The sequence below is a fragment of the Carcharodon carcharias genome, chromosome 3 (assembly GCF_017639515.1).
Source record: "Carcharodon carcharias isolate sCarCar2 chromosome 3, sCarCar2.pri, whole genome shotgun sequence".
Lineage (NCBI taxonomy): Eukaryota > Metazoa > Chordata > Chondrichthyes > Lamniformes > Lamnidae > Carcharodon > Carcharodon carcharias.
In genome coordinates this window covers 96,083,688-96,096,130 of record NC_054469.1, presented here as the reverse complement: position 1 = coordinate 96,096,130, position 12,443 = coordinate 96,083,688, and the positions used below count along the sequence as shown (strand labels likewise).

Here is a 12,443-nt window from a genome sequence, read left to right as displayed (position 1 = left end):
TACTGCACTGCTTGCTAACTTTGAGTTCCTTGTACAAGCACACTTAAGTCTCTTTGAACATCAATACTTATAGGTTTCATGCCTTTTAAAAAATATTCTGCTTTTCTGGTTTTGCTTATAACCAAGTGAGTAACTTCCCAGTTCCCCTTTTATATTTCATCTGCCAGCTTGTTGTCCATTCACTTAACCTGTTTATATCTCTTTGCAGCCTCTCTGTGTCCTCCCAACAGCTTACCTTTCCCCCTCACTTGGTATCATCAGCAAACTTAGATACCTTACTTTCTGTCTCTTCATCTGTCATTAATGTAGATTGTAAATAGCTGAGACCCAAGCACTGATTCCTGTGGCACTCTGTCATTTACTGCCTACCAACTTGAAAAAGCCCCATTTATTCCCACTCTCTGCTTTATAAATATTAACCAATCCTCATTCCATGCTAATATATCACCCCCAACTCCATGAGCTCTTAACTTGACTATTAACGTTTTGTGTGACACCTTATCAAAAGCCTTTTGGAAATCCAAGTATATTAAATCTACTGGTTCCCCTTTATCTACCCTACTAGTTACATCCTCAAAAAGCTCTAATAAATTTGTGAACAGGATTCCCCATTAGTAAAAGCATGCTGACTTGTTCAAATCATACCATGCTTTTCTAAGTGCATTGTTAAGACTTCTTTAATAATTGATTCCAGCTTTTTCCCAACAATAACAGGCTTTCATGAAGTCATAAAAGGCCACTAGATAGCAATCAAGAGGGAGAAGTCTAGCTGATTTTCCCCTGACTAACTTGTATGCTAAAGCTGAATTGTGGCTCTATTACCTGGCTGAGATCAGCTAGGTGTACACAACATTGATTAAAATTGGAGGCGTCCTGGTCTGTTGTGCTTTGACCACACGTTGTCAATGCCTTCTTAACATGCTTACATCTATTATGGTTGAAAAATCCATAAGTCCTGATATTTGTGGTTGATGGGGGATCTACAGTTGGCCCCGTTGAAACAATAGAGGAACCCTAATTATTTGGCATTAGTCAAGAACAATCAAGTGTTCAAATCTCTCTTAAACAATTGGAATTGTTAATTATAGTTTAGACTACTATAAATAATTTTAAAAAGCTATATAAACATTAAGCTGGTATTTAATTACTGTACTGTATACAGATATAGACAATCGTTCTGATAAATGAAGGATTCAAAATTGTTTTTCAGAATTAAAAGAGCAATATTTGAATGGATAGGTATGACAATAACTACAGATATAAATTCAATGAATAATGGATTAATATTGCAGTTAGATCTGCCAGTAGTGTTGGCATCAATTGTGCATTCTGGGGATGTAGAGTTAGAGTATCAAACCTCAGGCTTGTTTCTCACCCTGTGCACAGAGCACCATACTGCAGTTTTATCACAGGGGGCTATTGAACTTCCAATATGGCATTCTTGTTAAGGATTCACAAATTATGTTCTTTACCAGATGATTCCATTTTCTGGGTTTAGCTCTAAGATTGTACTAAAGTTGTTGAAAGACCATTTAAAACAGGTGTAGCACTGAAGATGCCCATAAACATCTTGCAGCTTGTGCTCTTAAAGGTGACTTCTGTTGTTAAGTAGAAGTTTGTTTTGCTGGAATTTTAAATGATGCAATTGTTTAGCTTTTTTTTTTCATTGCTGCTGGTTTCAGTTTCAATCTAAATATTACATCCATTGGCCAGTTGAAATTTTAGTTCCTACAATCACAGTTCTGAAAATGGGCACCCTACTGTTGTAATATGCCTTTAAGGGATACCAGCATGACATCACGAGAAAGGAAATGTCATGTGTTCCAGCCTAAGTTTCACTTTTGCTTTGAGCAGAGCACACGCACAAGCTTTATACCTATGTATAACTGTTCTCATGTGCCTAGTCTCGATAAATGAACCCACACAGGTTTACCCAATCCCTTATGAGCAATTACTGCCTTGTGACTTGTACAGTAAATAAACCCAAGGTATTGTTTCATTATAATGACATGGCGTGGTGATCAGCAGTGGTAAGACAGGTGGCAGTAAGATTAAGTACAGGTATAATATGATGAACAGCCTTAGATCGTGTTACATGACATTTTAGTCAGACTGCAATGAAGTTGCAGCATCAGAGAGTATTTGAAATACAGTGTGGCGACTGCGAAGGAAAGCTTTGGAGACATAGTGCTGAGCTAGTGCTCAAGTAAAGAACTGATAAGCAGAAGGATCCCTCATGGTGAGATTGCAGTGCATAGCCTGTCAGCTTCGTGAGTGGGACAGTACGTCTAGAGGACCAGCACTGGGTTGGCTCATTCAGGAAAGTGAGTGACCAGGGTGAGGGTTGGATCAATAGGTGGCAAGGGAGAGTCAAACAAAAAGTACAGGAAAAGTAATAAAAGTCCGGCCAGAGAGTTGCAATTATAACGAGTGCATTAGGGAGCAGGATGTTCGGGCCATCGGGCGGGCGCAGCAGGTGGGCCCGGGAACAGCCGGGAAAATGCCTGCTTCCTGCAATCAGCTCCTGACCACTAATTCATGCTGGCTGGTGAATTAACAGCCAGCCAGTGTCAAAGGTGCACTGAGAGCTGTAGACAGGGAGCTACCTCAGGGAGCTGAAGAATTTAAAAAATCAAGAATAAAGATTTTAAAAATCTGAAAAACATATTCCCACATAGGACTCACTCACATGAATAGAAACATAATAAAAATTCTGCCCCCCTGAATTTTTTTTTTCAATTTAATAACAGAAACCTCATCCCACCCATGAATGAGGTTTCCTAAAAAATCCAAAGGCGGCCTGGTCGATGGGCCCGCCCACCAACCATAACGTTGAATGAGCAGTGAAAAATACATGGAGGGAATAACCTCTACATTGGAGAGACCAAACGTAAACTGGGCGACCGCTTTGCAGAACACCTGCGGTCTGTCCGCAAGAATGACCCAAACCTCCCTGTCGCTTGCCATTTTAACACTCCACCCTCCTCTCTTGCCCACATGTCTGTCCTTGGCTTGCTGCATTGTTCCAGTGAAGCCCAACGCAAACTGGAGGAACAACACCTCATCTTCCGACTAGGGACTTTACAGCCTTCCGGACTGAATATTGAATTCAACAACTTTAGGTCGTGAGCTCCCTCCCCCATCCCCACCCCCTTTCTGTTTCCCTCTTCCTTTTTTTTTCCAATAAATTATAAAGATTTTCCTTTTCCCACCTATTTCCATTATAAAAAAAACCCCACTAGAGTTATACCTTGAGTGCCCTACCATCCATTCTTAATTAGCACATTCGTTTAGATAATATCACCAACTTTAACTTTAACACCTATGTGTTCTATTGTACTATTGTCGTTGACATCTTTTGATGATCTGCTTCTATCACTGCTTGTTTGTCCCTACAACCACACCCCCCCCCACCTCTCTCTCTCTCTCTATCTCTCCGCCCCCCACACGCACACCTTAAACCAGCTTATATTTCAACTCTTTCTTGGACTCGAACTCAAGTTCTGTCGAAGGGTCATGAGGACTCGAAACGTCAACTCTTTTCTTCTCCGCCGATGCTGCCAGACCTGCTGAGTTTTTCCAGGTAATTCTGTTTTTGTAGTGAAAAATACATGTTAATCAATTGATTAATGACCTTAACAGGCCTCTCAATTGTCAGCGGCTGTGCTACCGACTCTTGCACGCACCTGCAGACCGAAATAGTGCGCAATGACATCGGGATGCTCACCCGATGTCATTGTGTGCTATTTTATGCTCAGGCAAGCAGAAAATCCTGCCCAGGGAGTTGCTGAACAACAAATTGAATAAAAAGCAAAAACACCATTACTCTGAAGTGCATTCCTGCCACAACTCATCTTCAAGGGCAGAGCTTTGGAAAAGCACACAAAAACAGCTACAGTGACACCCAACCCAGGTACCAAGGTACAAGGAAGGTCAAAGTGATATTGTGAGAATGTCCACAAAATTCCCCAGTTTGAATTGGCTAGCAACTGACCTACTGTCCAAATTCAAAATGTTCAAACGGTGTGAAGATGGTTTCTTGATTCAGGTGAGTCTGAACAAGACAAACAAACCATAAAAATTAATCTAGCAATTGAGAATGAAGGTCTACACAGGCTGAAGACATCAGATTAACAATAGAAGATCCATATCCCCAAAAGATATGGACTACATTGGAAAACTGGTTCAGTATCAGGTTAAACTTCCATATTCATCAGCTAGAGTTCATATCCTTTGGACAATAGTCTACAGAATCCATAAACCACTTCATCAGCAGATGCAGAAAAAAAGTACTGTGATTTTTCAGGTGCAGGGCTAACAGATGGAAGTGTTGAGTTGGTTCCTATGGAAGTATTATAGAAAGATCTGATAGACAAGCCAAAAACATATAGCATCGAAGAGTTGCTCAAGGATGGAAGTAAGTACGAAGCGATCCTCGCAGGTCAACAAAACTTACAGGTCCTAAGTACAACCCCAGTTGTTGATGCGCACACTAGAACACCCAAACCTAGCAAGACATTTGGAAGGTGTGGTCTTCTGCATGCATCATGGAAGTGTCCAGTTTTTCATCAATTCTGGAAGGAATATTCAGAAGGGGCCATTGGCAGAAGTAGTCCACTAGAGCAAAGGCTGATACAGCTACAAAGAGCCATGCACTGACCAAACAGACCATACACAACGGGTACCTTCAATCAATGAGAATGACCATCTGGTATCCCATCAGAAACATGTACAATAGGTGATGGACAAACCAGAAAATGATGATGCTGTGCACAATGAGACAAAGAGCAATGAACAAATATTTCACATTGTCAATCTCATGGAAAACATGGATGCCATCACACCATCTGAAATGTTTGCCAAGATTCAAATTACCTGCCCTAAGCAAGTTGGTGACTAGTCATTATTGTCCAAGATTGACACAGGGGCAAGTGCCAACATACTACCACTGCGACTTCTAAAAGAAATGAGAGGCCATGGCAAAACCTACTACTGTGAAACTTTCAGCACATATAGGATCGCTAATTCCATGTGCAGGATCCATAGCCCTGGAGTGCAAGAGCACTCTCCTGGGTGTCACAGATGTTCTACATTGTGGGAACTAAAGGCCCAGTGGTTGGAGGTCTACTGGCATGTCATGACCTCACACTGGTAACAATCCATTGAATCAGTCAGATATCACATGGTAGATCAACCCCAGAAACTACTCCAAATACCTAATCACCTAACATCGAAATATCTAGAATGTTTTGACAGAAGTGGTGGTTTGAAGGAAGTTGCAACATTCCACTTGCAGGAGTATGCAAGTATGTAAGTTGATCCATCACATAACTTCAGCATCTACATACATGATAAACTGAAGGTTGAACTAACCAAACTGGAGAAAGACAGAATCATGAGAAGAGTACAACAGCACACAGATTACTGCAGCTCAATCTCATGTGTCATAAAGAAGGATGGATCATTGAGAGTATGCCAAGATCCATGACATTTAGATGCAACTTTGAAATGTCCTTACAAAATACCACAATAGAGTTAAATCCAAGATTTGCAGCTGCAAAATTTTTATCAAAGTTTGATGCCAAGTATGGTTACTGGTCAATACAGCTTGCAGAGAAGTCCAAAGAGCTTACTACATTGTGTATCCCATTCAGACGATGCTGTTTTTAATGATAGCCCTTTTGGGCTATCAGTTAGCCAGGATCTCTTTCAAGCTCATGTGGACTGCATTGCATGCACTGTACCAGGATGTATCTGTATCGCACATAATATAGCTGTTGTGGGAAGAACAAAGCAAGAACATGACCATAAACTGCATTTATTGATGCAAACAGCAGGTAATGCAGGATTGGCATTCAGCAGTCTGAATTGGAACATAAGCGTGCAGTTGATCAATTTCTTCGATTCTATTTATTCCAGTGCTGGCATATGTCCTGATCCAAGCAAAATAGAGGTTATTAAGGCTATGCCAACTCCTCAAGATAAGGACGATCTTTGAAGACTCAAGGTCTCTTTAATTTCTTGCCTCCATGCATTCCCAATTTCATTCAAAAATCTTCATCGCTAAGGAAATTGTGAGAAAGGATGTGCCTTTCCTGTAGCACAAAGACCACCAATACCTCTTCAAATCATTGAAACAAGTCATTATCAGAAGCATTGACATTACAATTTTATGATTCTAGTGAGACAACTACCCTGGATAAAGATGACTGACAGAAAGGTCTGGAACCATACATATTACTAAAAGGCAAACGCATTACATTTGTTTTAAAATCTCTGTCATAACGCAATCCAGCTAATCTAACATTGAGCAGGAAACATTAGGTTTAGTGCTGGAATCATCCATCTTCATATCTATCTATTTGGCAAAGGATTTGTGATAGAGACTGACCATAAGCCATGTCATTTGACAAAAGTCATTGCCAAGATTGCAACATCTCTTAATAAAGATTCAAGATTATGACTGTGAGATCAGGTACAAGCCAGGTACAGGATTACTTAGCAGATTGCCTAATCTAGTGAAAACAGAAGATATATCCTTTAGATCTACAAGTTGACCTCACTTACATCAAACTTGAAGATTTCTCCAAATTGATCTGGTACATTTTGTGCAACGCAAATGCCAGCAGCTGCAAGAAGAAATAGCAAAAGATTCTTCAGCAAAGAAACCGTGGAAAAACATCATCAAAGGATGGCCTGATTCAATTCAGCATGTCCACAAACACATGAGACCATTTTGGCCTTATCGGATCAAGTTAGGCATCTCTCAGGGAGTCATTTTTAAAGGCAGGCAGGTCATCATATCAGAATCTTTGCAACTTGATATTCTTCAACAATTTCATGGGCGTTGATCAGATGAGAAGACTTGCAGGAGAGACAGACTATTGACCAGGAATGAACAATAACACTGAAGTTGTTGTCAAGAAGTGCAAGGCATGTCAAGACCATATGCCAAGTCAGCACAAAGCACCATTGATTTCAAATGAAGTTGCTATCCATCTGTTGTCCAAAAATCACATCCAACCTATTTCATGCCCATGTCACTGACTGCATCATCATCGTCGACTACCCCATTATTCAACAATAGCACAATATCTCAAGCACAACTGTCATGCACATTCCAAGTGGCATTTTCAGTTTATTTGGTGTGCCTAGAAAGATTATTACAGATAATGGCCTGCAATATATTGGTAAGCCATTTCAAGATATGTGGAAGAAGTGGAATATTGATCATACTACTTCTTCTCCTCATTACCCTAGATCTAATGGCCTGGCCGAACAAATGATAGAAGGATGAAATCCCTAATTCTCAAATGTAGACAGACCAAGCAAGATCTACACATTGCAATGTTACATCTGAGAGTGAACCTTTAAGTGCAACTATTTCATCACCAGCAGAGCCCATGTTTGTCAGACCAATGCATACCAATTTACTTACTCTTACCTATTCTACTCTCTCAGAAACTAGACAACAACTTTTAAAACTGGAAGAGAAGATGACCAACATGCATGATAAAAATACAGGCACAGAATTGCCAGGTTTATTAATTTTGGTACAGCAAATTCGAATCCAGGATCACACAGAAGGCACGTAGCAGCCAGTCAAGGTGACAAGGATTTGTTCTGAACCAAGGTCTTAGGAAGTTATTACACACAAAGGTGCATTGATGAGGCATTACCAAGGACAAATCAGATCCATTCCAGCTCCTCAACCACCGTGCAGTCCTATTGTGTCTAGGGAAAGATCCCAAATGCAGCCAGGAACAACATCCAAGAATGGCAATCACACAGATCACTGTGAGCAATTAAAGAAACCTCCAGACAAGGTTACCATCACAAGATCTGGGCTTACCAGCAGATTACCTTTATGTTTAAGAGGCTCATAGATTCATTAATTCTATGCACTTATGTAATGGTAACTAAACATGAACATGCATTGTAAATAGTTATACTTGTTTGGAAGCAGGGAAAGTATCTTCAAAAAGAAAAGGGAATATGTAATATGCCTTTCAGGGATAAGGCATGACATCACTAGAAAGGAAATGTGTCAAGTGATCCAGTCTAAGTTTCACTTTTGCATTGAGCAGAGCACACTGCTCTGATGTCTTCAAACTTTATATCTGTGAGTAACTGTTATCATGTGCCTAATCTTAATAAATGAACTCACAACGTGTTTATCCAATCCCTTATAAGCAATTGATGCCTTCTGATGTGCACAGTAAATAAGCTCAAGGTATTATATTATAATAACACAACACCTATTGTGTATACCTGTGCCTGTGCATTTTTAGAAAAAGAGAAGAATCTAAAGAAACACGATGTGAAGGTGCATGGTGAAGGTGCATTGTTCTGAGACAGCAGATTCTTCCACGCTTATTGCTGTCATTCCTCTGCTGCTGAGTGCTCTCTCAATGTGTCCATTCATCTGTGTAGGTAAGAATGGTACATATGAGACTCTGCATGATGGCTGTCTCAGTCTGATTCTTCAGCAGATTGAATCTGAACTTCCTATGAAAATGAGGGGAATAATCTAGCTATTGTGGCACATGTTGGAACAAATGACTGGTGGGAACAAGGAGGAGATCCAGCTGAGGGAATATCAGGAGTTAGGAGCTAAATTAAAAAGCTAGCATAATCCTACAGCTTGCTCACTCACATCTAAGGATTTCTAACAGTATTTTTGATTGGAGAGTGCCCCTCATCTACAAACAACTTTTTCTCTGCATCTTCTGAAATAAAATCCTAACTCTTCTTCCTGGTCCACCATACATATGTTTACAACTACCAGCAGCAAGTGTGCAGCTCTGCTCTAACTGTGTGTAGCAGCCCTATAACAGTAGCTACCTCTTTGGATATTCTATTCAAACCAGAACATAAACCAATCTGTTTGATAGTTACTAAACCGAGTTAACTTCAGCTCTCTGTACCACTTGCACAGCCTGTACAACAGGCCATCCTTCTGTAACTATAATGATACTGCATAATTAGGCCTTAAGTCTGTAGATTATATTTTACAGTTATCTTTGCTTTATCAGTTTGCAGATTCTTTCAACTTTAATCCTCATAAATGGCTTTTGGTGAACTTTGATTGCTCTGCCATGTGGTAAGTTATCCATATGATGTCTCCAATCTATTTTTTTAATTGATAAGATACACATTATAATACCTGCTGCTGAAGAAGATCCTCTCTTTTAGGAATAATTCAGGAATACCAAGCAAGTCAGGCAGCATCTGTGGAGGGTGGGTTAACATTTCAGGTTGGTGGTCGTTCATCAGAACTAGAAAAGAATTATAAATGTACTAGGTTTTAAGTAGGTTAATGGGGGAGAGCGGAACAAGGACAAAAGGGAAGGTCTGTGATAAGGCAGAACATGGAAGATATTAAATAACAAAAGAGTTGGTAGTGCAGGGCCAAAGGACGTGGTAATTGGACAAGTGAGGAAACAAAGGAATTGTCTAGAGGAGTTGTGAATGGCAGAAAAATGAACAGCTGCTAGCCGAAAGCAAAAACAAGAGAAAAACAAGATTAAGACTGAAACATGCAAAGATAAAAGAACAAAATGGGGCAGGGATTCTGTTCTGAAATTGCTGAACTCAATGTTGAGTGCAGAAGGTTGCAAAGTGCCCATAAGTGTCCTGAAGAAGAGTCATATTAAACTCAAAATGTTAACTCTGCTTCTCTCTACACAGTGGCTGCCAGACCAGGTGAGTATTTCCAGCACTTTCCATTTTTATTTCAGATTTCCAGAATCCATAGTATTTTGCTTTTATTTTATGCAAAGAGCCTGCATTGGAACACTGCTGTAAGCTGAGGACGGAAGTATCAAAGTGAGAGCAAGGTAGAGAATTAAAATGACAGGCCACTGCAAGCTCAGTGTCATGCATGCAGAATGAGCAAACGTATTCTGCAAGGTAGCAATTCCATTTGTGTTTGGTGTCCAGAGTGTAGAGCAGACTGCATTGTGAACAGTGAATACAGCATACAAAATTGAAAGAAGTGCACAAAGATCACTATTTCACCTGGAACCATTGCCTGGGCCTTGGATAATGAGGATAGAAGGTAAAAAAGCAGGCGTTGCATCTCCTGTGCTTGCATGGATAGGTGCCAAGGGAAGGGGATGACGTTTTGTGGGTGACTGAAGAGTAGACCAGGATGTCGTGGATTGGAATGATCCTGTCAAAATGGTGGAAGCGCAGCAGAGGGAAAAGTGTGTTTAGTGGTGGCATCATCCTGCAAGTGATGGAAAAGACAGAGGATAATCTGTTGAATGTGGAGGCTGCTGGGGTGGAAGGTGAGGACAAGGGGAACCCTATCGTGGTTCTGGGAGAGAGGGGAAGGGGTGAGAGTAGAAATGTGGGAAATGGATCAGACATGGTCAAGCACGGTGGGCAAATCCTAATTTGAGGAAAAAGGAAGACATATCAGAAATACTGGTGTGAAAGGCTGCATCATCAGAACAGATGTGGGAGAATAGAATAGAAGCGGGATGTGAGGAATTGTAGTGGAGGTTCCTGTGGGAGTCATTGGGCTTATAATGAATATTTGTTGAAAGCCGAATGTAGTAACTGAAGTTATAGGCGCTCCTGCTGTCTTTCGGGGTCACGTGATGTTCTGGGAGGCTCTGACCAATGAGCACTAAGCGTGGGGAATCTGGTGGGCGGGGCTTCCTGACGAGAGTCCTGATCGAGCATGTAGAACCTGAAAAGCTTTCTGTAATAAAGTTTATCTGCTTCTTGTTGAAACCTGTCTGCTTCGTCGAGTCATTACACCTATCCTGAAGACTGGAGACAGAGAAGTCAAGGAAGGGAAGAGTCAGAGATAGACCATGTGAAGATGAGAGAAGGGTGGAAATTGGAAGCAAATATGAATTTTTCTAGTTCAAGGTGAGAGTAGGAAAAGGAACCGATGCAGTCACCAGTGTACTGGAAAAAGAATTGAAATTGGAGGCCTGTGTAAGACCAGAACATGGAATGTTCCCCATATCCTGCAAAAAGGCAGACATAACTAGGACCTAAGTGGGTATCCATAGCAACATATTTTATTTGGAGGAAGTGAGATGAGTTAAGGAGGATGTTGTTCAATGTGAGAACAAGTGCAGCCAGGAGGAGGAAGGTGGTAGTGGATCAAGACTGGCTGGACATCTTTCATAGAAGAAGCAAAGGGCCCTCAGACCATCCTGTTGGGGGATGTTAAGATTGGATGTCCATGGTGAAGAGGAGCTGGTTAAGGCCAGAAAATTGGAAACTGTTAAAGTGACGGAGGCATCAGAAGAGTCATGGATGTAGGTGGGCACTAGACAAAGGGAGAAAAAAATAGAATCAAAATAGGAGGAAGTCAGTTCATTGGGACAGGAATAGGCTGAAATGATAGATCTACCCAACAGTCCCATTTCTGGATTTGGGAAGAAGGCAGAAGTAGCCTTTTGAGGCCGGGGGCTGTGAAGTTGGAAGCCGTGGAGGAAAGCTCTCCAGAGGAGATGAGGCCAGTGACAGTTGTGGAAACAGTGGCCAAGATTTTATGGCCCCTCCCGCTTGGCAAGATATTATGGTCCCCCTGAACTTAATGGAGATTTAAATGGCTTGCTGCATCCGCCGGGAGAGACACAGTGCGACAGGGCTGTAAAATCTTGGCCAATGGCTTGATGTTTGATGGTGGAGTCATGGTGGGGGTAAGAGGAATTGTTGGAGATTTGCAATTCAGCCTCTGCTAGGTAAAGATCAGTTCCCCAGACAACAGCACCACCCTTGTCAACATGTTGGACCCGAGAGGACAGAATGCAGCAAATTCAGAGGAAGACAAAACAGAGTGAGTGAAGGGAGTAGAGAAATTGAGATGGCCAATGCCATACTGGAAGTTCTCAATGGAAAAGGCTGGAGAGGGCAAGAGAACAGAGGGAGAAGTCCAGGTGGAGAGACAATACTAGAGATGGGTAAACGTTGTCTATTGTGCAGGGCAGGACTCCTGACCCAAGAAGTGGGCTTAGAGATGAATGTGATGGAAAAAGAGCTCAATGATGCGCTGAAATTAATTGAGATGGGTGTTGAGGGGATAAAGCTGAGTCCTTTTTTAAGGATCATTCAGCATCAGAAAGGGGAAAGTCATGGCGTAACGTGAATACATGGCAAGAGATGAGATCAGAAAAGGGATGGTGTCAGAGGGAGGTGAAGGGGAAGAAAGATCTGGAGGGGCATTGGTGCCCATCAGACTTTCCAGTCTGTTTTATTTGCCGTTTATTCCAATACTATTGAAAAGGGATTTGTTATTTCTTAAGTTAGTGCATGTCATTACAGACCAAATTCATTGTATCCTCAAATGGGCATTGTTATGGTTTTGGGATTTTGGAATGTTGGGATGTTCTTTTCAGTTCCAGTGTCACTGGCCACTCCCATAAGCAGACCGCATGTTCCCTGTGGACAAGAGTGTGTCTTTACCTGAGATGCAC

General features: G+C 41.3%; 1 protein-coding gene across 1 annotated transcript in view; it reads left to right on the top strand.

The window, feature by feature from the left end:
• ddc (dopa decarboxylase) overlaps positions 1-12,443 on the top strand; it is a 181,668-nt gene that overhangs the window by 119,953 nt on the left and 49,272 nt on the right. Inside the window, exon 9 of the mRNA XM_041184524.1 lies at positions 9,036-9,103. Coding sequence (XP_041040458.1) covers positions 9,036-9,103 — 68 coding nt within the window. The remainder of the gene's footprint in view (positions 1-9,035; positions 9,104-12,443) is intronic.